At 39.9% G+C, this 26,298-nt stretch overlaps 3 protein-coding genes across 6 annotated transcripts in view; 2 read left to right on the forward strand and 1 right to left on the reverse strand.

Annotated features, from left to right (window-relative positions):
• The window catches only part of CCPG1 (cell cycle progression 1), a 21,436-nt gene extending 13,568 nt beyond the window's left edge, over nt 1-7,868 (forward strand). The window contains exons 7-9 of the mRNA XM_056499944.1: nt 1,239-1,360; nt 2,327-3,735; nt 4,924-7,868. Coding sequence (XP_056355919.1) covers nt 1,239-1,360; nt 2,327-3,735; nt 4,924-5,101 — 1,709 coding nt within the window. The 3' untranslated portion in view covers nt 5,102-7,868. The remainder of the gene's footprint in view (nt 1-1,238; nt 1,361-2,326; nt 3,736-4,923) is intronic.
• Nucleotides 1-26,298, forward strand: part of RAB27A (RAB27A, member RAS oncogene family) — a 276,869-nt gene that overhangs the window by 229,248 nt on the left and 21,323 nt on the right. Inside the window, exon 1 of one of the 4 annotated variants that reach the window (XM_056499955.1) lies at nt 16,824-17,000. The exons of 1 other annotated variant lie outside the window; for it this stretch is intronic. The gene's annotated coding sequence lies outside the window, so the exon portion shown is untranslated. Of the gene's footprint in view, nt 1-16,823; nt 17,001-26,298 lie in introns of those variants that run through there. 2 more of the 4 variants (XM_056499952.1, XM_056499953.1) reach the window with 2 other exon arrangements.
• On the reverse strand, nt 5,732-14,449 carry PIGB (phosphatidylinositol glycan anchor biosynthesis class B). Its single transcript, XM_056499947.1, has 12 exons — nt 14,245-14,449; nt 14,032-14,164; nt 13,734-13,851; nt 13,018-13,122; nt 12,733-12,863; nt 11,998-12,138; nt 11,541-11,592; nt 10,917-11,128; nt 9,664-9,728; nt 7,657-7,867; nt 6,721-6,901; nt 5,732-6,133 (listed from the first exon to the last, which is right to left on the reverse strand). Exons 1-12 carry the CDS (start codon nt 14,324-14,326, stop codon nt 6,002-6,004), a joined length of 1,563 nt encoding a protein of 520 aa, XP_056355922.1. The 5' UTR covers nt 14,327-14,449; the 3' UTR covers nt 5,732-6,001.

A 26,298-nucleotide genomic window follows, 5' to 3' on the forward strand; every position in this document is an offset into this window, starting at 1 on the left:
TGGTAATACAGGGAGGCCCTCCAGCAGTGCAACTGTATGTAATGTGCACTACTCTGTATAGTAATGTGTTAAATAGTAATTTTTCCTGAGTAGCTCCAGTGTTACATGAAAATATGCCTTTCTAAAAAAACCACGTGATTTAGTTGGAGATGGGGGTATCATTCTCTTTGGATTTGGTATTGACTTTGACTAATTGTTAAGGATTTAAATTTTGGTACTTTTGGAATTTGTATTAATTTTCACTTGATCCCAATTTTTTTTTTTATTCTTAGGTAAACCTGAAGGTAAGAGCCATGAGTAATGTACTGTGGATGCTGTGCTTGCATTCAGATTTACTTTTTAAACCGTGGCTGTATATGTGTACACACACATCCATATATGTATGCATACTTACGTTATGAAAATAAAACAATTAATCAAGTGTCAGGGATTGCTGATGTATGTGAGATTATAGGAGCAACTAATCCAATCATACAAACACATTTTATGTAGCAGGTACAGCAGGTAGTAATAACTAGTGTGAAAACTGGTTGCTGAACATTGGCATGCTAGAGGTATAGAGGAACACAATGGCCAGACCAGTCGGTGACAGTGCTTGTGGTGGGAACTTGAGATTTCAGTTGTTAATGACTTCACTGTGTTTAGTTTGGTGTTAATGATAAATACTATCTTTTTAAAGAACTTGGAGATCAATGGATGAAAAATACACTTTGAATGTGGACTCAGACAGGGCCTGCAATACTTGGTGCTTTGTGAACAGTGTGTAATTGTTGTATTTCTGCATGAAAATTTAAACAGTGTGCTAATATCCTCTTATTCATGTAATTCAATTTAAGGTCAGGGTTGTAGTTCTGAGGTGGATAATGCATGCACCAGTAGTCTCCCTTTTATCCTGGCTGACTTGCATGTTACTAAAATAATGACAGAGAAGTCACAAATATTCTTTCCTGCATAACTTCTGTTGGTTTGTACCTAACTTATTTCTATGTAGTGTTCCAAAAGTCCTTTATTTGCTATTAATGAAAAAACAGTGTAGAAGAAAATTTTTTGATCTGAGAAATTGTTTATCATTGAAAGAAACCATTTTGCTGCAGTTAAACAATTACTGATAAGAACAGGGCTGAAATGGCAAGGTAAGAATGCTTTTGAATTTGCAGAGAGAATGAAGATGATGTTTAGGTTCCTCTTACTGCTTTCTCTAAGTCAGTCTATCAAAGGAAACTTTTTTATCTTTGTAGGTACAGTGCAGATCCAGAAAAGGCAACAGCTGGTGACAAAGACACGTGAATTAAAAGATATGAAAGATGACCTTTACCAGTGCCAACAAGAGCAAGGAGATCAAGTGCACCACAAAGTGGGGGTAGGTGTGAGCTTAGTTGGAAGTCATTGCATAATTCTGCCATTATGTGTGCATTTTACACAAAGAGAAATTAATTCCTCACACAAATCCATTAAAATTTTGTCTTTAGTAAGTTCTTTCAGAGAACTTTCCCCTAAATTAAACATAGTGAGTTTAAACAATGTGAGTTATCTGGACACAGAGACTCTGTTTCCCTGTGATACAATGCCAGGTTGTCATTAATGAGGACAACTGAAGTAGAAAATGCTTGTAAAAACGTGTTGAACTTACAGGCTTGGTGAATTTGCTTTCTAAATTAAGTGGTTATTAAATTTAAAAATACTTAAGTGGTGCTTCTGGATTTTTACTGTTGCATCATCCAGAGAGGAGATAGGGGAGTTTTTTTTTTTTTTTTTTTAGATTTTCTTTTATGTGTCTGTTAGCAGAATTTGTACATAATTGTATGTTCTAGAGCTTGTCAATTATGCCAACAGACTGGCACTTTTGTGTTCGTATATAGTTACACAAACGGGTATTTTCAGCAACGGAATTGGTTCAAAATCAGTTTGTGAATTTCTGCCCCAACAGCTCAATGCCTTTGCTTCTACTAATTTATTTTTGTAATCTGTAAATCCAGTTTGCTGAACATAAATCAACAGCAAGCATGCACTCCTTTTAAGATGTTAGAGTTCATGTACCAAACTGACAATCCTTCAGCTAGTTAAACCAATACAAGTGAGGGGTGATGACCTCTGGCTGGCTGGGGGAGTTTCTCACATGGTCTTTGTTGCCAAGAAAGTGTGTGATAAACAAACCCAACTGAGATAAACAAACCAGCTCTATTTTTGCATCTTGCTGTGCATGTTTCACTGCATCCAAAATGACAAGGGAGCTCTTTTTGGGCTACCTTGGTTATTCATCTTTCTAGCTAAAACTGTAACAATTCTCATTGTAGTATTTCTGCTTGTTTTCTTTTGTTTCTTTTAGTCACCCAAGGGAGATCTTGCCACATGTTTGACCTTTACTGAGGAGAAAAAATCCTTTGATTCTCAAAAAAAAAGTCTTGCTGCAGAAAATCAGCACTTAAGAGAATCTCTAGAGAAGGAAGAAAAAGCTTTGGCCTCACTTCAGGAAGAATTAAGGAAGTTAAGACAACAAATTAGAAACTTAGAAGATAAAGGTAGTAGCACTGAATCTATTGTAATAGAAAATCAGAAACTAAGGGAGCATTTGGAAGAGGAAAAACAAAGGAACAGCAATTTCCTCAGGCAAAAGGAAACACTCTTTGCAGAGGCACAGATGTTAAGGCGAGAACTGGACAAAGAACGCCACGTGACAGAAGCTCTGAAAAAAGAGCTAGAACACTTAAGTTCTCGTCAGACACCTGACAGTGCTAATGATGATGATGATGAGACATTAAGAGAAAATCAAGAAATAGAAACTCTGCGAGGAAGACTGGCAGAACTAGAAAAAAAGCTAAACTTTGAGCAACAGCGCTCTGACTTATGGGAGAAGCTGTACGTTGAAGCAAAAGACCAGTCTGAAAAACAAGAAATTTATGAAAATGGACAAAAGAAAGGTGCTAAAGGGCAAAGTAAGAGTAGAAAGAAATCAAAGGAGACATTTTTTGGTTCAGTTAAAGAAACTTTTGATGCTATGAAAAATTCCACAAAAGAGTTTGTAAGACACCATAAAGAAAAGATTAAGCAGGCTAAAGAAGCAGTGAAAGAAAACTTGAAAAAATTCTCTGATTCTGTAAAGTCTACATTCAGACACTTCAAAGATAGCACAAAAAACATTTTTGATGAAAAAGAGAAATCATCAAGCGATAAAAGATACGAGGCAAACAAGAAAGCTCGAACTTTTTACCGAGACCATAACTCCTATGAGAATCTGAAGCACATGCATTACAGGGGACCTCACATGCCAAAAGAGTCCAGAAATGGAAGAAAACATCATTTTACAACATTTGGAAAAGATTCAGATACCCAGAAATGTCTCAATGATCATTTGTGTAATAAAAAACATCAGTTTGCCCTAAAGGGCTGCTCTGGCATTTTTGAATGTGCTCATGAAGAATTCATCAGTCTCTTCAACAGAGTTTCAGATCCCATCAGGGTGGATGAATTTAATCGGCTAATGAGAAAGTATTTGCAACAAGTTGTACATAACTTTCATCACTGGAGAGAACTAGAAAATTTCATCAGTAAGTTTTTTCATAATGGATTGTTTATACACGACCAGATGCTGTTCACTGATTTTGTTAATGATGTCAAGGATTACCTGGAAGATATGAAGGAATACCAAAGCAATAATGAAAAGGTTTTTGAGGATTTGGACAAATACGTCTACAGATACTACTTCCATTATGATAATTCACCCCAGTATGGACCCAGGTTTGTTTCCATGTTTCCTGAACTTGATAACACCAAGAAGTGGTTTTTGCAAAGATAACCAGTGTCCTTGTTGTAATGGATGGTATTTGAGGAGGTGAATGTATGCATGTATGTGTATGCATACATATGCAGGCACATATATGCTAGAAGACTTTTCTAAAGGACTTAGTGGAAATACTACATTATGTTATATAAAGAGGATCTGTACTACCTTTTATATTAATTTTGTGTGTGTACATAGCACAATCTGATGTTTCTGCTGGGTTCTTTAGAAAACTGTAACTGCCAGTAGGATTTTTTTAGACCATTAGCTCTAATTGCCCATTTGATGGAGTGAATAATTGTCTTGGAACATTAACCAGAGCTTCCTTGTTCTTTGCTGAATAAGGTTTTTGAGTATATTAGAGGTGTCTCCGAGTCCTGCTCTGGCAGATACATTTCACTGCTCTCCTGCAGGTTACTGTAATACTGGGTTAGTCTGTATGCCCAGAGCAGAGCTCATCACACAGCAGGTTTAGTCCAGATCCTGACCCTGACTAAATTTTGTTCAGACTTGCTCACATTGGCTGGCCCCTGGTGTCAATTGTTTCCTACATTCCTTTCCTGGATCTAAAGGTCTCCTCAGGGCTTTACAGATTTACACTTGTATTATTTATTGTTTCATATACTTTATTGCAGTTGGAAGTCTGAATTATTAACTACTTTGGGGTTACTAAGTATTACCTGAGGTTGCACTTCCTCCTATTGAAAGCTGTACCATGAGGGTGATAGTCCTATTATCAACTACCCAGTTAATGTGGTTTTGGCAAACACATATGGTTTATGATTTTATTTATAGTCCATATTCCTAATTTATTATCAAATGAATTTTATTTTTAAACTAAATACATAATTTGTGAGAATTTCAGTTAGTAGAAAAACTATTTCAAATTATTTTAGTGATACTGTTGTACAGAAGCTTGTGGTATCAGCTGCATTTTTATTTTTGGAATGCATTTCTTTTATACATACCATCTTATTGATGATATAAATAAACAAATGCCTCCCCCATTTTTCTTACAAGCTAAAGGACTACTTACTACTACGTAGGTTTTCAATGAACCTCAGCATGTTAAAAGCTGTACTTGAAAATGTAATTGTGTTTCAAAATGCTTTTAGTAGTAATAAGCTTTTGTTTACTCCTTGCAGTCGACCTAAAAGACCTTTTACACAAACTGAAAATTCCAGACATGAAAAACAAGCTCAGAAGTACCAACACCGTAATAAAAGAGAAGGTAAATGGCATAAACATGGTCGCACTAATGGAAGACACATGGCAAATCTTGAAATAGAATTGGGGCAACTACCCTTTGATCCAAAATATTGAGTAATTTATTGTAAAAATTAAAATTCACATGCTCTCTGGAAACTAATTGTTTCTCAACAAAGCAGCAAGATGCAAGTTTTTTTCCTGAATAATTTGATTTTTACACATTTTTGTTAACAGGCAGAAGTCAGGCTTTCTAATTTGCATATTCTGTACCGTTGCTTTTACTGTTCTTTGGAAGTGAAGACAGTTTGGGTGCCAGCAGTATTGTTGCAGAAACTAGGCATGCCATGACCTGTGTATGAAAAAATGCTTAATTGCATTCCATTAGTGTAGTTAAAGCTTGAGCCATGCATAATGTACCAACTACTAACTCCAATGTTTGATATACTAACTTCATCTCATCCTTCAAAAAATAGGTCAACATTGTGGTAATGTATTTGTTAGTGTTTTGTAACCTGAAATTTGCTTCCTGTCTTTGGGGGGGTTCAAGAGCCTGTTGAATTGTGAAGAATTTGCTGTGCTGCATTCTAATCAGCGTGCTGATTTAAACACTTGAAATGTCTTGCATATCTGCATATTGTAGAAGAAAAATAAAAGACACATTGTGGGTAAAAGTCTTTATTTATAAAAGAAACTTAGCATAGCTGTACAGTTGTATAAAAATGGTCCAGTCTTGTCTGTATTTTATTAAGTATTCATATGGTAACTTTGGTCTTCCCAATGTTTTCTAGTGTTGTAAGGTAGGTCAGCAACCCCACCCTGCCCTACTGCAACTGAAGCTGCCTTCAGGACAAGGTTCATGTGTTTGCAGGCAGCCACTGGCTGCCTCATGGGACTTACCATTTGACTTCCCCACATTCAGACTCACTGCTCTCTCCTTTCTGCAGTATGAGGTCTAAGCATAGCTACTGCTATGCAAAACTGACCTCATTAGGTCCTAGATGTAGACAGTGATCTTCAGGGATAGTTCATTTCAGTTTTTCTCCTGTAGATGGAGATGTGGCTTCCAACTCGTCCTTGAGGTACATGAGTATGAAAGACAGTGGCTGTTTTCTCATAGCCCCTTAAAGCTAGAAATGATGATATTTCCTGTAAATGAACATACATTAATTTCCACAGTAAGAAAACACAGCTGGGAGCATAAGAATAAGTGTTCCAAAGTCTCCTGACAACCATCAGTTCAACTGTCCCTGGGAAGCTTTATCCTTTATTTTAGGAAAGCCTGTTAGAAAAAGAAGTACCTATCCTTTTTGATCCTGTCTGGAGTGGATATTCACCAGCCACCATTGTTTGAGTGCATGGACTTCATTAGGATTTGAGGGGTTAAAAGGTAGTGTGACTGCAGGTGTTTTTGCTTTTCATTGTTGCTTACTTAAAAGTGCAGTTTCTGGAAACAGATGGCATATTTGTTTTAACATGGATTGAGAAGAATTCCATAAAGCATTACTTTGTGGCCTGTAGAATTTGCACAGAGGAGAGGGCATACATGTATATTAAAAATATATTAGTGGAATGATATCAGTAGTTTTATTATGGACTAGAGGGGTTAATTTTAATATAAGCTATGTTTTAAAAAGTTCTGGGCGACAATTTTAAAAAAATAACTATAACTCTTCCCTAATTTATTTTTTAACTTATCCTCAGAAGTAGTTTGTTTCATCTTGCAGTTGCCATACCTGTTCTAGCACATTGAAGAGGATCAAGTGACTGGGTAATAAGGTGTCATTGTAAAACTCCTTATTCAGCCAGGCAAGTGGGTTAGAGTAAAACACATCTGCTTCATCAACGTAGCTCTCATTGCCAGTAAGGTTTGGGGGACACTGAAGGAATCTCATTTTTAGAGGACAGTGAACATGACTAGGGAGAAAAACAATTCATTCATGATTCAATTAACATTTCATGATAAACTGACCAGAATCAGAGATTTGATATGACTCTTAACTTTAAAAGATACCTCAGTCAAAACAAAAATCAATTCTATTTTTTTCCTCAGAGTAGTATTTTCTTCCTTTCAATACTTCATATGAAAGCAAAGTAGAACAAGTAGACTCAACTCCAGACTGCTGAGACTGTGTTAGCAGTGAACAGAAAATACATTTATCTTAATAAAAATACCATTTGCACAACATCAGTTTCTTAAAAAGGTACTTTTCCATATCAGCTTCACCATTTACATCTGCTTTAATTTTGTTGATTTGTCAGGATCTACTGAAAACCTTTTGCAGTGACCTTAGTCACTGTAATGACATTACTGCCTAGCAGCAGAAGTAAAATAAATATATTTTGATTGTAACAATTAGTGTTTCATTTTGCTACAAATGTTACCATAATGAAGAAGTGTGACATACTTGGTGAAGTCATTAGACTTACTGCATATCCTCATACAAAGCTATTTCACAAAAATGAATAATGTTCAATGCTGAATTTTATTCTGGGTATAAACATTTGGCTTATGTCCCCTATCCACTCTTTTTTAACTGTATGAAAAAAATCAAAACTCTTCCTGTATACATTTATCTATCTCAATTTATTAAGCCTTGGAAAAAAAAAAGTCTTGATTTCAGATTAAGAGTTTGGATTCTAATGTAGTGCACAGCTAATGCTTTTAATACCTGTAAAATGGAGTAGAGTGGCACGGCATCAGGATGAAGACAAAAGCTTGTGACTGCTGAGAGCTACTGCAGAGCTGCTGGATGTGACTCATAACATCCAGAGTGCCTCGCTGGTGAACCAAGCCTGTGTACAGGGCTGGGACTAAATTGGATAAGAGCAGGAAACTTGCTGCAGTTTTCTTCCATGCTTTCAATTGTTTCAAAGAATATCCTACAGAAATATTTGAGTAAGTTTGGGAGATAAACAATTCACGCATTTTTGAAAGTACCCAAATAAAATGGCAAACCATTATTCAGCAAATAGCAATACTTTACTTTGAGATGCTTTACTACAGTGTTCTTTGAGTCTTTATTCTTTGAATGGAAATTCAAAGGTTAGACTTTGCTCTTTTAATTCTTGGATTTAACAGAGTAAATCTTAAACCCACACGTCTCCTGAAATACAGTAATACAGTTTCAAAACCAGTGCTTTGTCTCTTTAAATTTAATTTCTTGTAGTGGAAAACAGTCCATTCAATACTTTGGATGAATGATATGTGGCAACTTACTGACTATTCTGATTCATGCAAGTCCACATAGAGCCAGAATAAATGGTAACTACATCTGCATGGCTGTGGTATTCTTTTTCTCCAAAACACTGAAAACTACAGCATTCCTTTATTGTTATTAAATTTTGAGCTGCTGGCCTTGGAAGACCATATTCCTTCATTTTTTCCTCATTGCCAGTCGCTGCCCCTTGTTTACTTTTCTTGAAGGAGCTAATAATGGGAAAGTGCTTTTCTCCTGGGGGGAGATGGTTACAGAAGCCCCTTTCTCACAACCACAGCGTAGATGAGGATGGCACAGACACCAGCTTCATGTTGCAGCCAGTCTGAAAACCCTTTTCAAGTCAAACCCTTTTCATGTCAGTATCATGAGAAAAATACTTTATGTAGCTTTGTGACACCTGTACTGAATCACAGAAAACAAGCTACAAGGCATCTTCTAGAAATCAGTAACAAGCAAATTAAATTTTCTTCAGTTGGTCAGTTCTGCCAAATTGTATTTTGGATGAAGTGCACAAATTAGTTTGTGGTTTAAACACAATTAGTAGCATTCTATTATGGGTATATTTTTTTATTGTTTTTGTGAAACACTCTTGGCTTATATTTTTGTGCTTGGAAATTACTTTGAAATTCATGTGGGTTTTTTTCTCCTTTTATTTTATAATGTTTTGAGCAATTAAGAACTCTTTCTAATCACATACTTATCCGAAGTAACTTCTGTAGTTTTTTCTTCTAAGTATCCAGAGGTATGATAATGAATTGATAAATTGTATAGATGATCTCATTCTCTTACAGACATGAAAGCTGAGGGATATTCAGTATTTTCTGTTATTTGACTGGAATTCTTCTTCATGTAAGGTAGAACGAGTTCATCTTGCTGCTACTGAACTAAGCCAAGACTTATTACATACTTGATTTTAGCAGAAAGCAAAATTATTGAAATAAAATTAACCTATTTTTCTAGTCTAAACAAAAGTAAATGAAAATTACAGTGTTCAATGATTCATCAGTTTTGAACTTGCATTTAAAATGAAGCTATACAGCTTCACGTTCCAGAACTTTTAATCTTCCTTTGTAACATCTGAATCTAGAAAAGGGTAGTTTAATTTTTTCTTGCATAATTAAAGGCATTTGTCAGGCATATTTGAAAGTACTGTGTGGAAGAATACTGCCAAGGAACAAGACTCATTTTAAGGGTGGCTGTGCTGAAAAGTTAGGAGTCACTGACACAATTGTCATGTTTTTGCAGTAATACTTTTATCCATGCTAAGGATTCTTTATCTGTGCTACAGTCACTTGCTCTCCCTAAATTTTTTTTTTTCTCTTTATAACTAGCTGAAAGAAAAGGCTAGGCTAATTCTAAGAATCCTTTATCAAATACCTACATTGACCATTAACAATCTCTCTCTGGGTAAAAATTATATCCTGGTAGGGCTGCAAGACATTTGAAACCAATGCTTACCACAAAAAATCATGCAGAATGGCAGTACTGGATAGATGAACCTGAATTCCTTATGGCTCAGTGTGCTGTAATAAAACATATAATAATATATCAAGAAAGTAAAATGCTTCAGTTCTGTTGACAAAATGTGTTTTAGAGCACAGAAGACTGGAAGAGCATGTGCATGTATTAAGAAACTTTTGGTATTGAAGCAATTAAGAGTAAAAATCAAAATTGTCACTTTTTAAGAACATAAGTACATTTGAATTAAGATTATTTGGTCGGTTTAAACCAAGCACTGGTAAAAATTCCTGGCTACTACAATTAAGTGGTCTGATTCTTTGACAACTAGATGTAATTTAGCCAGTACTTCACCAATCTGTTTTCTGTAATAAGACACAATAAATAGTTTGGATGAAAAGCTAAGATTCAAGTGCCCATTTGTATCTAGCAAATTAACAGTCACCCCTGCTAATACAACAATACACAATTTCCCATGCCAACTTTTTGGGCTTTTTGGGGGGATTGCTGCAACACTCATGTCTTGGGAATCAGAGGGGTCCTTACAAGACTAAGGGAGGTAAAAATGGCCTAAAGCCAATAGAGCTACTTCCAATTTTGAGTCAGAAAGAAGAAATGGCATTTCTAGTCTTCCTGCTGTTTTGCTGTAGTCTATTACTATGACAGTATAAAAGTATTTATTGCTTGGTATTTATTTACTTGCTGTATTTTTTCTTGCCTGAAAGTGTCTCTCCTGTTTAATCTACAGTTAATTCTGATGCTTTAGAAAAAACTTACCTTTTCTTATACTTCTGAGCTTAAAAGAGAAATACAGCCTTATGATAGTTAAGAGCTGTGTATAAACTTGTGAATGGAGTAAGTTTTTTTTTCATCTTACTGGGGATGAAGAACCAAATGAAATGGTGTTTTCATTAACAGGCATCTAGTGAACTCCGTTTTCTAACTAGCTCTAATTTTGCTTAAACACCTGCTGAGTGTTGGTTTTGGGATTTTTTCAATTTAATTTTCCATTGCATTTCATGATGAATTATTTTATTCTTTAAAGGTCTAGTCAATTCTAAACATACGTATTGGTGACAATACAAGAAGCAGTATTACACAAAATTCTAGAGCCAGTTTTATAACTGAGTGAATAGTTTCAAGTTTTCTATCACTTAGCGTGAATACTACACTGCTTTTTTTTTTCTGGAGAGGACATGAGCTTTGCAAAGAACACAACCAGTGAGAAGCAGTAGTTCCACTCAGGAGTTTACCTGTACACCAGCACTGTCCAGATCACTGGCAGTAGAAAGATGTGGTACCTCCTTGGTGCCAGTGCACAGCCATGAATAAAGAAAGGCAGGTGGGGACCCAAGATGACTGGGAGTCCCTGAGTGAAGTACCAATGCCAAGGATGAGAGCCATAAAATGTTCCCAAATTCTGCAGCACGTTGAATTTCAAGAAGTTCAGCTGAACCAGTACCCACTGGGAGATTGGGGGGAGTTAAAACACAAATCCAAAGTCAAACCCAACAGCTCCATTGAATTACACAGTCATCACTCAGTATACTACATAATACATTTTCACTCCTAGTTCAGCTTGGTTTTTTTTACTAAGACTCAGAATAGATTTCCTATATCTAGCAATTAATCACAGAAGTAAGTTTGCAGTTTGTTGGTAACTGTTGAGGACTGAGCATACTGATTTTATGTAGCAGTCCATCATTTGAAATACCTGAGAAGTCAGTGTTCAAGGGTTTGTTCAAGGATATACTTAGAGATCATAGGCCAGATACTGTCACAGAAACAAGAGAAGTCAGAGAAGTCTGAAATACCCATCAATGCTAAAATACTAAACCCCAAGCTTCTTCTTATAAGTCAAGTTTAAAACAGCTTACCTCACCAAAAAACACTCGGTCAATTATTAAAGAGGTTCCTACTGTGACCAATCTGCAAAAATGGAAAGTTTGTTGCACTGATATTGCCTGACTTGCTTTTGTATCTTCTCCAGATAGCTGTCAAAACTCTGATTCCTGGTATTTTTGAGATTATGCATACTCATTGCTGTTTTACAGCATCCACTTGCCATCACCTGGTATCCTTGGCACAATCCCAGATTAAGCTGGAATGCTGCTCATGTCTCACCATCATGAAATCTTTCCTGATGCTTTTTTGCAGCTTTTGCAACAGTTTAAAGGAGACATGTCCCTTCCTTAAACTTCTCCAAAAGGACTATTTGTTCTCTTTTTTATTTACATGATATCAGATTTTTTGGCTTGTCTGCCTTTGCAGTGGTAAAACCAGTCTTAAAATGTAGCTGTGCACAGTCCCAGTTTAAATTGAGAAAGAACTTACCCAACTGGAATGCAGGTGTGTAGGATAAGGTCTGCTTTCCTCTGTTCTTGCAAAAAATGACTGAAGACCAAAGGTATCCATAGGATAACAGCAGTGGGACGAATAACAATTGCAAGTGCCACCAAAGCTAAATACTTACAGCTAGAAGGAAGAAACATAAAAAACCCAGCAGCTTATCAAAAGGTCTGCTCAATTCTTTGGCAGACAGTGATATTTCAACAAGTGTCATGTCTCTGGCCAAAAGTCTTTCATACTGCAGGTAACTTTTGACTCTGAGTGCAGATACTCTGCTTTGCTTGGAAGGCTGCAACTAGAATTGCTGTGTTACAATGGAGTTGCTAACTAGAAGTACCTACTTTAGAACAGTGAGCAATAAAGAAAATTGTGACCACAAATTCACCAAATCTGACCCCAAAAAGCTTTTGTTATCTTTTCCCAAGTTACTATATATTCCAGTTTTTTGAACTTTAAAATAAAACTTCCCATAAAGTTACACTGTGCATAAGGAAACAGGGAAATAGCAAATTTCACATACCAGTTTTAACAACATCTTTAAAAAATACTTAGAGGAAATACTAGAATGTTCCTTCCACGAGACAGAACTCTTGCTACGTGAGTGAGGCAACTTTGGTTGCCTTAGATGTTACAAGAAAAGTTAGCATTTTAAAAAGCATCAGTAGACTGGTGTCATCCCAAACCAAAAATTATCTGTACTGTTAGGAGAAAGTTTCTCACCTGTTCCCCATCTTGGAGCCTTTAATGGGATAGTAGGAAAGAGCAAAAATGGTAAGAATAGTCTCCATGGTGTTTGTTAGAGTTCTGGTACAGGAATACCATGTAAACCAGGAACAGAGTTGGCAGAAGAACTGAAAATAATTATGAACACATTAAAACAAATTCACCTAAATGAAGGTGGGTAGTAAATTCTTCAAGGTGTGACATATCATTCTGCTCTTATTTAAAATGCAAAATCAGTGTTAATATATTAACATGCACAATTTTTTAAAGGCTGTGACTCACCACGAACTTTGCTGTTTCTGAATTTTCAAGATGTTGCACTAATGAGTAAAGCTGCACATCAGCAAAAGCAGCCAGCACTGCCTGTGCAATCCTAGGGACCCAGATCTGTGTAAACAGGGAGAAAACTTGCAACAAACCAAGTTAAATTCCAAGTTTTAAGAGAGGACTGAATTAGTGAATGACTGTTCAGGTATGAAAATAGTGAATTGGTAAATACTGTCTATAGCTTTTAAAAATTAAATAGTAAGGTCCTTGGGTAAGGATAAAATTTCTGCCAAAACAGAGAATGTCTAAAGTTCAACTGGAAGTGTTCAGAGATGAAAAGTAGAATTATCTGCTTTACATCACCAATAGAAATCAAAAGGGGCAGTTGTTAGTTAATTGTTGTGAGTTGAGTACAAATATATATTACTAAACACTTTGGAAAACTGAACTACTGTGCAATTATGATGTAGTGGCAAACACAGACAGTATGAAACTCCAAGAGATTGACAGAGGCCAAGAATAATCCTCTGTACTTGCAGGCATCAGTTGTGTGACTAGAAACCTGTGAATGAATTCTGCTCCCATGGGATGGGGTGTCTGTGCTCACACGTCTCTATTTGCCAGACCCAAGGCTTTGCATTTTTCTTGGACTATGACAAAAATACACTGTGTTTAAATATGCTTTAAAATTGAATTTCAGTAGCAGATGCACATTTTTTGATTATACTCACCAGCAGCTGAACATTATCCTTAGCCAGCAGCTGTAATGCTTTGTACATGCTTGCAAAGATCAGTGGGTACGAGTAGCCCCTTAAGCTACTTGTCCATTCCCAAGTCAGGTAACCATAATTATGAATATTAAGGACAGATCACGACCAACTGAAGGAGAAAGCTTCACCCGAGCCACCCGTCCCCTTCGGCCAGAACGGCGGGGTGTTTGTAGCTGGTCCCTCTCCCGCCCACGGCACCGCGTCCCCTCGGGCCCGCCGGGCGCGAAGAGAGGGTGGGCCCGCGGCAGGGGAAGGATATTTGAAAACCATGCGATGCGCCACCTCCAGCGACTGCCAGTACTCGTCCGGGACGAAGCTGGTCTGGACGAGGAAGCAATTGACCGTCCGCAGCGCCAGGGCGAGCGCCAGCAGCGCTGCGGGCGCGGCCGCACCTGCGGGGGCAAGGCTGGTCCGTGACGGGCGCCTCGGGGGCCGCCCCTCGCCCCTCCCGGCCCGGCCCGGCCCCGCTTACCGGCGCCTCGCTGCGCGGCGGCCCCGCCGGCCGGGCCGTACAGCACCGAGCGCCGCTTGCGGAGCCGCACCGCCTCCGGCATCTCGCCGCCTCCCGCCGGGGCATGCGCGGCCGCGGGGGCGGGACCAGCCGGCACTTCCGTCCGGTGCCTGCGGCGAGCGGGAGCAGGGGCGCCGGTACGCGTGCAGGTGAGGGGCCGGGGCCGCAGCCGAGCCGGGCCGCGCCCGCCCCACGCGTGTCGGCATGAGGGGGCGGCTGCCTCTGCAGCACGTGGCCGTGGCCGTGGCGCTCGGCGTGGCCAGCGGGCTCTACATCTACGGGCCGCTCTTCCAGCCGCCGCCGGCCCCGCACGGCCCCGCCGCGCCGCCGCCGGGCGCCGCGCCCGAGAAGAGGCCCTGAGGGAGACGCGTGGCGCCGTTCCCGGGCATCGCCTCGGAGCCCGGCCCTCGGGGGCAATGGAGCCACTCGAGCCGTCCCGCCCGTCACCTGCCGGGGCCGTCCCGCCCGTCACCTGCCGGGGCCGTCCCGCCCGTCACCTGCCGGGGCCGTCCCGCCCGTCACCTGCCGGGGCCGTCCCGCCCGAGCCGCCTCCTGCAGCCCGGCCCCGCGCTGGAGCCGCCCGCTTGATGGAGCTACACCTGCCCGCCTCTGTGTTTGGTACCAGACTTTGGGACGTGAATGTTGAATCATGTGTGACATTCTGAATGTCTGAAAGTCTGTTTCACCTCTAAATATAAATAAGATCGGGAAACTCTAAGAAGAAAGCTGCTGCTGTGTGGTTACGCTTCGTGGGTTTTGTTGGATTGCGTCTGGTCTGATCCTCCAAGTGATAAATACAATTTTTCTCTGCTTCTTCTGTTTCAGTTCTTAATACATTAGCTCAGTTGGGAATGCAGTTGTGCAAGTGCTGAGAAGACAACTGCACCCAAGTTCGGTATCCTTAGCTTATAATCAGACTGGCCATATGTACATACACACACGTACCACATGTGCTTATGCACATATTTAATTTCTGACAGACTGAGCTATAAAATAGAAAATTCTGCCTGAAAAACGGGTTGTACTCGGTGTAGCTCAGGAAGACAGCATGGCTCTTGGAATAGGTGTGGATTAGTCTGACAGACTAATCTATCTGTCTGTCTCAGAATCTGAGACTTAGGGAAACGAAATCCGTAGATATATCAAGACTTCAGTAAATCTAAAAAGAAACCAAACCCAGGAGATCTTGGGACAAACTTATGCCAAGTTTTGGTTTTAACAGAGATTCTTGTTTGGACAGAATGAGGGATGAAACCAATTGTCTGGGTGTCTATATTTTAATCCAGGAACAGTGTTATGGCTGGAGGCAGTGGTGTGGAAGCTGAGATGGGAGGATAGCAGTGGAGGGTGGGCTGGGAGGGGCAGCTGGGCGCAGTAAACGCAGTTTGGACATGCCATTACATGGGCAGTGGCTTTAAACTGAAAGAGGGCAGGTATAGATTAGATATTAGGAAGAAATTTTTTGCAGTGAGAGTGGTGAATCACTGGCACAGGTTGCCCAGAGGAGCTGTGGCTTCCCCACCCTTGGAAGTGTCCAAGGCCAGGCTTTGAGCAGCCTGGTCTAGCAGAAGGTGTCCCTGCCAGTTACAGGGGGTTGGAACTAGATGATCTTTAAGGTCCCTTCCAACCCAAACTACTCCCTGATTCTATGAGGAGATACCACAAGCTGCCACAAAAGTTTAATGCAAACACTGAATTACTGCAGTGACTCCAGCAGCTTCCTGTAAAGAGGTGTAGCTCAGGTCTAGAAGGCGCTTCCTTTGTAAATATAATGACAGGAATTGTCCCTAAAGATGACAATTGAATTTGTAAAGCCTCAAGAAAGAGGATGTCTGAACTGATGCAGGTGTAAAGGGTTATTGATGTAGCTGAGCTTAATACTCTGCTCGCTGAATTCTTGGGACTGCTGGATTTAAAGCGTTTGTTGGGAAGCTGCAGAGGGTGAAGAGCACTGTTCCCTTGCGGGGGAAGGCAGGCAGCCAGCAGGCGGCAGGAACAACTCATTAAACCCACAGCGGTGCGCGTTAACCAGGCACCGCGCATTTTCGCTGCAAAACCTGTTCTTCCTCTCATGAATTCTCACTAACCGGCCCGAAATGTTTCAGAGGGGAGGAGGGAAGGGCTGCCGAGCCGGCCCGAGATGTTTTCAGAGGGGAGGAGGGAAGGGCTGCCGAGCCGGCCCGAGATGTTCAGAGGACAGCAGGGAAGGGCTGCCGAGCCGGCCCGAGATGTTCAGAGGACAGGAGGGAAGGGCTGCCGAGCCGGCCCGAGATGTTTTCAGAGGACAGGAGGGAAGGGCTGCCGAGCCGGCCCGAGATGTTCAGAGGACAGGAGGGAAGGGCTGCCGAGCCGGCCCGAGATGTTTTCAGAGGGGAGGAGGGAAGGGCTGCCGAGCCGGCCCGAGATGTTTTCAGAGGGGAGGAGGGAAGGGCTGCCGAGCCGGCCCGAGATGTTCAGAGGGGAGGAGGGAAGGGCTGCCGAGCCGGCCCCGCCGCTGCCGCCCCGCGCCGCGCGGTGCTGCCCGCGGGCCGCGCTCAGCCCGCCCAGGTGCCGCGGCGGGGCCGGGACACGCCGGGGCGGCGCCGCCCGGCCCGCCCCCACCTCGGGCTGTACGGGAAGTGATGTTGCCTTGACGGGAAAGACACGGTCGGAGCCCAAAAAAGGGCAGGTGCGGCGTGACGCGGCTGCGGGAGCTCCGGCGGCCGGGCGGCAAGCAGGTAGGGCGGCAGAGGAGGCGGCCGGGCAGCGAGCAGGGCCGGCTGGGCTGGGCTTGGTCAGAGCCCCGGGACGGTGTTTCGGGCAGGGGACTCTTCGTGCCCGCGGCTCCGAAGAGCGAGCCGGGCTTTCAGAAAGCGGAGATCGCTCGGGGATCAGGGCGAGGCGTCGGCAGCCCCTCCTTGGCCGCCCCTCAGGTGCTTCCCCTCTCGGCCCCGCTCGGGCCTTCCCCCTCCCGCCGCTGCTGCAGCCGCTCCAGGCTTCCCCCTTACACCTGCGTTTCTTTCTACAGAGAAGTGGATTGCATGTCTGGCTTAAATTTTTAAAAAGGCATTAAAAATGGTAAATCGTTGTGAAGGCACTATAATAATGTTACATCTGGCTAGCCATGACTCAAATCTCATGTGTGACCACCAACCTGTTGCTCCTTTCTGAACCCGCATGTTTGTCTGGGGGAAGATTCATGCTGGCAAGGCCCTTCAGCCTGATTTGCAGTGCTTGGACTGAATTTACACTTTGGTGATCTTGGATCTAAAGAAAACTAAATCCATCAGAAATACCTATTGATTTTCCTAGTTCTGTAACTAACTAGAGTATATTAATATATAAGTGGTATTTTTAATGGTACTAGCACAGTATAAAGGACATGCTTAGAACTGCTGAAACCACTCAATTTTTGTCTCTTAGTGGTGTATCAGAAATATTTTGAGCTTTCTGATTATATGACTCCTCTAATGCTTTCCTCGTGGATGGTGCTTAGGAGATTTTCATCAGGATAACACATACATGTTTGGAGTTAGATCTGCAAGGTGATGTGTTGCTATGCTTTACAGGTTTTTCTTTGAAACTCTACAAAATCTATTCTGCCCTTTCTTGAAAACTTAATCTTACGTAGACATCTCTCAGCCCTCCTTTCTTGTCACAGATTTTTACTAATTTTGTGAGTGTTCTAAGTATTTTCCATCCATGGAAAAGCATATACTGCAATATGTATTTCAAATGTTGATAGGTAAATGTAGGAATGGTATTTGTAATGCTAAATAAATGTCTCAAAAGAATGGTTAAAGATGGAAAATAGAACAGCATGTTCCTGTGTTTCTTGTTCAGGGTTCTGATTTTACATCTACTTAATCTCTTGCACAAAGGAGTTTGGGAGAGAGAGTGTGCTACAATTTACACTGGTTTATTTTCACAGTTAACAAAATTTCTCATGAGCAACCAGATGGCTAAACCCGGACTGTAAGTTTGTTCTATCACTATTGTTAAACATGGGAACACATTATTTTATCACTTGATTACACACTTCCTTTTCTTTCAAAGAGAAGATCAGATGAGATAAAAGAATTCTTAAGTAGCATTTGACATTTACAGTAACAAGTATTATGTGCAGTAATCCTGTGTCCCTTTGAATTCTTGGTTGTACTGTTCCTGCCAGGTATCTGCCAGGTATTTGCTGATAAAAGTCTGTGATAGGTGATAAGTTCCAGCATAACCCTGGGCTTGCAGATTGACACCATTACTGAGATCAGTCTGTCACAGTCAACAAAGATAGTTAGAATTAAATTTATTTTGAAGATGCAGGAAAATTTCCACTAGGGGTGGAATATAAAGAATGAAAACTCCTTTTCCCCTGTTGATGTCTCAGCAATTAATTAAGTTGCATTTAAAATGTATTAAACTTGTGGTCTAAATAATTAATCGTCAAATATTCCCTTCTGTATTAAAGCTGCATTATGGTACTCTGCACATGTGCTTGGTCCTGCAAAGGGTTTACTTAGAAACTTAGAGCTAAACTTTTCCTGGGCTGGGCATATGTAGTGCTCTGGAACTTGCTTTTGCTGTTGTTGTCATGTAGATACCACTCAGTGCTGCAGATACAATCTTTGAGTTTGCAGCACTGGCTTCAAACATGCCTAAAAAGTTGTATAAGTACAGCATGGTTTTATACATTCTTGTCTAAAAGGCAGTTTTTTTAGCAGAAACACATTTTTTTTTTTATTTATACAAATTTATTGTCAATCAGTCTTTCGCTGATATAGCATCTGGGGTTATGGGGTTTCTTTTCCTCATTTCTTTTTTTTCCTCTTCTTAGTCAAAACTGCATCCGTGTCAGGAGGCAGGACTAACTTGAACCATGTTAAATCAGCTGAGATCACTTAATGCTTTAATGATCCTTTTATCTCCAGTGGAGCTTTGTGAATAAGTCCTAGCCCTGACTTTCTTTTCTGGAACACCCTTACATTGTTGTGTTTTCATACATAAAAGAGCAGAATTTATTTTTGATTTATAGTAATAAGTAGTCTGAATGCCTGTGATTTCTTTTCTAATCTAATGAGTCTTATGGCATATGGATTAAAGTATGATATGTAACTAGCATACTTTTTTCCTGTGGCAGTGTTGTGGCTTCAAAGGGCTGAGGATGCTTTGAGGTGTGTGTGACAGTTTTGCATATTGTGGGTGGTGGAATTCTTTTCACATACTGGCACATTTCAGCACTTTGGAGCTGACCTAACAAGTTCTTTGGTATTTTAGACTACAGGAGGAAAAGAAACCCAGGCAAATATCCTTGCTTCTAAGGCTCTGAGGATAATATCAAAGTATAAACCAGTGCAGTGATATTTTTCTGAGTTTGCAAACCCATTTCCCATAGCTGTGTTCCTTCTCTATGTCTGATACTTTCGCTAATGAGAAATGGGTAAGAATGAAGCGTGTCAGAAAAAGGCACTTTTGGAAGACAATGTGAAGACTGGTAGTAAGGTAACAAAGGGATAGCAAGCACCAGTGAAGATACAAAGCAGGGTACAACTTTTCTAGGAATCTGTGATTTGCAATGGTCAAAAGAAGTTGGTTAATATGTCATCAGTGTTTTTAAATTAAAAGTCAAATTTGTGGGCACTTTCAAAAAGTATTTGAAATAATTGTATACTTCTGTAGTAATTCTTTGTGTAAATATGATATGTGAATAAAAGTACTGTAAGGAGTACACATTGCCAAAATATTTTATGTGCAAATAAAACACTGGATGTGTATAAGGACACTGCTACACAAATCAAGTAGCTGAGTCCAAATTAAGTTTGGAGTTTGTGACTGCGGTTTTGCAGCTGTGTACTGCTGTTGGTTTAAAAGGTGATAACAGGATAAAGGAATAAATAGCAAAGCAGATAAAAACTGATTCTTCAGTAATACTTTCAGGTAAGGAGAGCTCCATGGGTAGAGACTCTGCCTTTTATTGGAGCAGTTTATTTAGTTGGAAGGGATAGGCTTTAAGATATGAAAGCTCCTTTCAAGTTTGAATTAGAAACAGAAGAATGCAAAGCAAAATTGAAAACAACGGATGCACAATTTTTATAACACTTTTATTAAGCATATATCATTAGAAGGTGATGAAGGTTCTCTGGAGAAGTGCTGTTGTCCAAAGTCAGCCCAGTCTCACTCTTAAGGCCTGGCTTATTATTTTCATAACTGTGGGATGTTTCATTTGGTTCCCTTATCACCCAAAGACTGTAAGGAAAATGGTTGCTCTGTGAACTGAAAGGAAGAAAACAATTAATTCCAATAACATCCTTGGGGAAAGGGAATATTTGAACTAGACTGAAGGCTGTTAGTTGTGATAAGGACTAATAAAGCATGTATGGTGGGTAGGGGGGAAAGAAAACTTCATTCATTTTTATGAATAAAAAATGCAAGTTTTCTGGTTTTCTCATGTGTCTCTACCAGTCTTGCTAGTATAGTGTTTTATATTGGTAATTGCTGAGGGAAATTACCTTCTTCCTGGAGATCCCTGCTGATAATTATGTGTCATGGAGTGTGGTGCATTTTGAGAATTTCAGGGTATCACTCAAGGCTCACAGTTGAGGGACTGCTTGTGCTGTGAAATGCTTTTATGCAAGGTTTGCATGAGATGATTTTCTGCTACAGTTATTGCCAGTGGCTGGTGCTTTCCATGTCTGCTTGGAAACCTAGATAACATTCAGAATGCAGATTATAGCAAAGGCTGGATAATTGGGGTCTTTTTATGGTGGCTTGTTTGTTTTTTTTTTTTAAATTGCAAAGGCTAATAATAATTCCTCCTCCCCCACTTGTTTTGTTCTAAACCAAACTTCATCTGTGACTGAATATGACCCAAAATCCAGGTATCAGGGTAGTTCTAGCCCTGCTGGTATTATTCATTTCCAAGAGTTTCTCATGCAGCTGGACATGCTCCACTGACTTTCTCCTCTACCACTGATTCAGCTTGACAGGTCTTTTCTGTTGGGGCATGAACTGTCTGACTGATACTTAATTTTTCCATATTTTTTCTTGGAATGCTGTCAGGTTGGACATCTCTGTACAGAGATGGTGTTAACCAAGTTTGAGGATAGTACTGCCTGATTTGATTGTATTTCTTCTGAATTTCATAGCAAAACTCTTGTAATTTCAGTTTGGATAAATACAGGCTCAAGTTGGAGTTGTTAAAGTAGTAGTAGTAGTAGTAGTTTTTATCTAAAAAAATGGAAGATGTGAATATACATCTTTATTTGATAGTTTGGATTTAGCCCACAGAAGATCTTGCTGTGTGTCAGGAGGAGCTGCAGAGCAGGCTTTGGAAGGCCTGTGAAAAGAACATACAGCAAAAGTGGAATCATGCTTTTTAGTAGGTCTTGAAAGACAACTCCTCAAATCTGAACTGCTGATATGGCAAAACTCCACTGGTTTTATTCCATTCACTTTTTAATAATAAATGCGCTTAAATTTAATTTGCTTTTAAAATAGATAGTGTCTTTTAAATTCAACTTGAAAGTAAATGTAAAATGGAATGACTGTCACAGTATGTGCTGCAGCAGGTACAACCTGGCCAGCTGGTGGGTTTCCCTTGCAGAACTGGAAACTGTGACTGCCAGCTTTCAGGGGAGGCACACATCCCACTCTTCCCTTTATCCAGTCTGCCATTTTTTCGCCATTTTTTCACAGTGTTCAGGAAGTTCAGATCTTCGTGTTTTCTTCCCCTCTGTAAAGGAGTGTTAAAGCTGATCAGCAGATTCAAATATTGAGGGAGAAGACAGAAATAATAGAAATTCAGTGTCTCTGCCCCTTCCTAATGAGCTTTGTTTTCTTAGGAAACCAGGCTAGGAGGCATGTCCTCATTTCAGCTTTGTTTTTTGCATTGCAAATTTGGAGCTTTGTGCCAAGTAGTCCTTATTGCATTCATAATCTCCAGTGTGGTGTGTGGAGCCTTAGGGAATTTTTCTTCAGCCCAGCATCCTATGGGAGCAGTAACATTTTTAATAATTGGGAGTAACACAGGGAGTGGAATGGGGCCAATGGGACTGAAAGATCTACTTTGGTAATGTACTGTAGAATCACCACCTTTCCAAGCCCACCCATTCCTCCTGCACACCCTGAAGGAAGGCAGATTAACCAGCCAGTTTAGTTAACCTGGGGAGTCACTGAATAAATGGGAATATGAGGGAGCTCTAATGTTAATGGTGTTCATGCTGTAAGAAATGGTAGAAAAAAATAAGCATCACAGGTGTTTAATTTGGTTTCATGTCTTCATTGCATAGAAGATCAAAAAATACACTGCAGCAGCAATACTTTGCTGTAGTTCAGAAGAAGCAGACTTCTCTGTCACATAGCTCACATAATTGACCTTTCCATTTTTCCTCCTGAGAGCAGAGTTAAAGTGCAAAAGGCACTGTTGTCAGCTGAGGAGAATGATGAACCAATTGCCCTATTAAGTAGATTCAGAAAAGATGTGAACAGTGTCTTGTTGTGTTGGAAAGAAAACCCAGCTCTGCTGAGATTGCTTTTCAAGTAACATGTTGGATCAGGTCGTGCCAAGAATAAACACATATCAATTAAGCTGAAGTGTGGATAGAAGTATAACAGAAACTTTCAAAGCTGTATTAATATAGAATTGTAAAACATTGAAAATCCTTTCTTACGTAGCTATAGTGCACAGGTTCCTTTGATCTGGTACAACAGCTTCCTGTAAAGATACTATGATTTTTAATTAAAAAAGTTCACTTAGTCATCAACACTTTAAAGTAGATAAAGATCATTGATCTAAAATGAGATTTGTAGCTCTTCAGGATGAAACAGAGACATCAGATTATTGGTGTGCTTTTACAGCTTCTCACCCAGTGCAGGCCACTGGTGTCTCATGCAGTGCTGCTCTAGGTGCTCTCTTCATGTAGTCAGGCATTCACTTCATAAGTCTTACAAAATGTGAACAACATAGTCTCACAGAAGAACTGTAGCATGTCAAATAATTCATACATCTTTTGGTTAAATGTTCTTTTGAGTACAGGTTCTGAAATTTGAGTAGTGTCAATGTTGCAAAAATACTATTTCCTGCATGCAAAATGATCACATTTGCTCATTTCAGTCAGAAAAAATAATCATGTTTATTCATACACATTTTATTGCCATTTTAAATAAACCTGTTTTGACAATTTCTTGGTGTTGTAACATCTTATACAAGGACATGTACAATAGTCTTTAATACTATTTTCTTTCTGATATTTCAGAACTGTAATAAGGGAGAGAGAACCTGGTTCAGTATTAAAGGGTTCTTTCCTTCCCCTTTTGATTCACATCTGGAATAGTCATCTGCACTTGGCTTTGCCTTGGGACAGACTGCATGCATACATGGGCATTAATAGGAAGTGGTGTGGAGAGAAGCTTGCAATTTTGACAGAACTGACAGATCAATTAGAGTCACTTGTTTGGGATAATTCTGCTAATCTTTTCTGAGGTCAAATATAACCATATATAAATCTTATTTGGGAAGTAATCTTTTGATGCTTTTTCTGACAATGGTTTGGTCTAAATTTTTTTGAAGTGCTGTTGTTGACTGCCCAGATGCTGCAAATGATTTCTGTCTTTAGGCAGTATGATGTTCTATGAAAGCAGAACTGATGCTTTTCATTTGTTGATTATTTTACTGTTAACCTTTTATTGTTGAAGATACCCTGGTAATTTTTGGACATTAGTTATCTGGAGCCTCTCTTGGAGGCAATTATTGTTAACAACCTCCTTTCTATGTAAAATGCTACCTTAAATATACCTTAAATAAATCCTTTAAAAAGGATTTATATAAATATATTATATATGTTATATTATATTATATTATAATAATATATGATATAATAATAATTCTGTAAATAAATCCTTTATCACATGCAAAGCTAAGAGAAAGCTCTGTTACCATTACTAGAAATTGCCTAGATTGGCTCACAGTTGAAAGAATATAATGAAAGCTTTACTTTACTCTGTAATATTACTAAATATTTAACAGTTGTGCCTTTGGGTAGCAGAAAGGCCTGCCTGACCTACTTTTATTTTAATCACTGAAGGGATCTTTCGTTATTTGGTCCTGGCAAAGTTCAGCTATAACAATTCTGGTGTGAAAGCTGATTTTGTGAGTGTGGGTAAGAATATTGGTAAGAGGAAAGAAAAAAATCTTTTGTATGGAATTTATCTCCTCCTTTCAGGTCTTTTTAGTTCTGTCCTGAGGTACTGGCATGTTACTGCAGAGCCAGGGCAGATGACATTAATGTTAGGCACAGCTCTTGGCTTTGGAAACAGGGATGCGTTCTGTAGCATTATCTGAAATGGGCTGTTACTAGATCCAATTGTTCTCCTCTTCCTCTCTCCAGTGGCAGATGCCTTTATTCTGCAGGCAGGCAACAATCCAGCATTTTTCTTATAGAAGAAACATCTGCTACAGGACAGTTTGGACACCTGCAGTTTTTCTCAAGGGTATAAAGGCAAATATTCTGATGCTTATAATGAAGACTGCTCCATGCTGTTCACTGTTTAGCTCTTCAAGTTTCCTCCTAAATTCCTAGGCCTGTAAAGCATAGGAAAGTTTTATAAGTAAACCATAAATTCCATGCATTCAGATCATCTTGTTCATACAACCTGTTCATAGAACTTGTAAAAACATTTGGAATATTGAATAACTAAGTAGATAAGTATTCCTCTGAGAGCTGTAGCTTCAAAACTACAATTCACAGTTTCAGTAATTTTGATCCCTTACATAAACTAAGAAATTTTCCAAGCTCTTACAACCCCCTAGGACTGGGATAGCAGTGGGAGGAAGGTTCACCTTGGGCTGCCTGCAGTGGTTCCTGTTCTAGCTGTTGCTGCTTGGTTTGTGTTTGCTTCCTGCCACCACAGCAGGGCTGCCTCAGCTGCCTGTGCTGCATTTGCTGAGAGACTACAAACATGCTTATTTAAAAATAGACATTGTAAATAACCAAACATTGATATCCTCCCAGCTTATAACTCTCCAGTTTGAAACCAACTTAACTTCACTCTCAAAAAAAGTTTATTTCAGCTGTACTTTTTGGACAAAATCTTACTGTTTTGTATAAAACCCTTGCCTGGTAGGGAGGCAGGAAGAATTAGTTGGTGTTCCTCACATCACAAGAGACAAGTCGAGTGCTTCACTTCATTCTGAATTAAAACACTGAAGTCTGAGGATTATTTATGAAATGTTTTTCCATTAAAGATGGCAAACATCTGACTGTGTGGAAGAGTTTGAATTCCTTTTACTTTGCTGGTTGAGACTTCCAGACAGACAGTTTGTGCTCAGTGTGTGTGTAGTCACCCCCCAGAGCTGTTTGCAACATGGCAGAAGAGTTGCTGCTTTGTCTGTCAACACTTCTTATCCTGTTCCTCCTTCTGCACTCTGGAGCAGTTACCAGACATTCTAGGGTGCTTGTGGTCTGAATATTTCTTCACAGTTAAGCAAATGTGCCAGTATTGATCAGGGAAGCAAGCAGTTAAAGATTAAAAATGTGCATATTGCTGAAAATGGAGCATAATTCTGTTTTTTAATTGCATGTGGGTACGAAAAAGGGCCTTTTATATTCCTCGAAAACTGGTGAAATTTATAGAAGATTGGATTGAGCCAAGAAGGGGTAGCTTTGAAAATTACAACCTGCAACTAAATGTCAAAAAAATGGATTTTAGTTAATTGTGGAAAAATGCTAAGGCAGGGCATGAAAAAGTGTTCCAGCTCTGAATAACAGAACTTAGATGTTCACCAGGACAAGGAAAATAAAAATTGCCTTGATTCACATGAAAGGAGGCAAGATAGTTGAGCCCTGAAACACGTGAGAGTTAAGAAGCTTGTAGAGTTGTCTTTGCTACTGGTAGATGAATCCATATGTTAAATATTTGTAGCAGCCTGTCTGCAGCACTTCTTAAATTAGAAGACTGGGGACACCAACTTAATTTCCTTTCTTTGCTGCTCTTAAAGCAGCTTGAGGAAAGAAACTGAGACAAGAAAGAATTGTGCAAGGAGACTTG

Source organism: Oenanthe melanoleuca, chromosome 10 (genome assembly GCF_029582105.1).
Source record: "Oenanthe melanoleuca isolate GR-GAL-2019-014 chromosome 10, OMel1.0, whole genome shotgun sequence".
In the NCBI taxonomy this organism is placed as follows: domain Eukaryota; kingdom Metazoa; phylum Chordata; class Aves; order Passeriformes; family Muscicapidae; genus Oenanthe; species Oenanthe melanoleuca.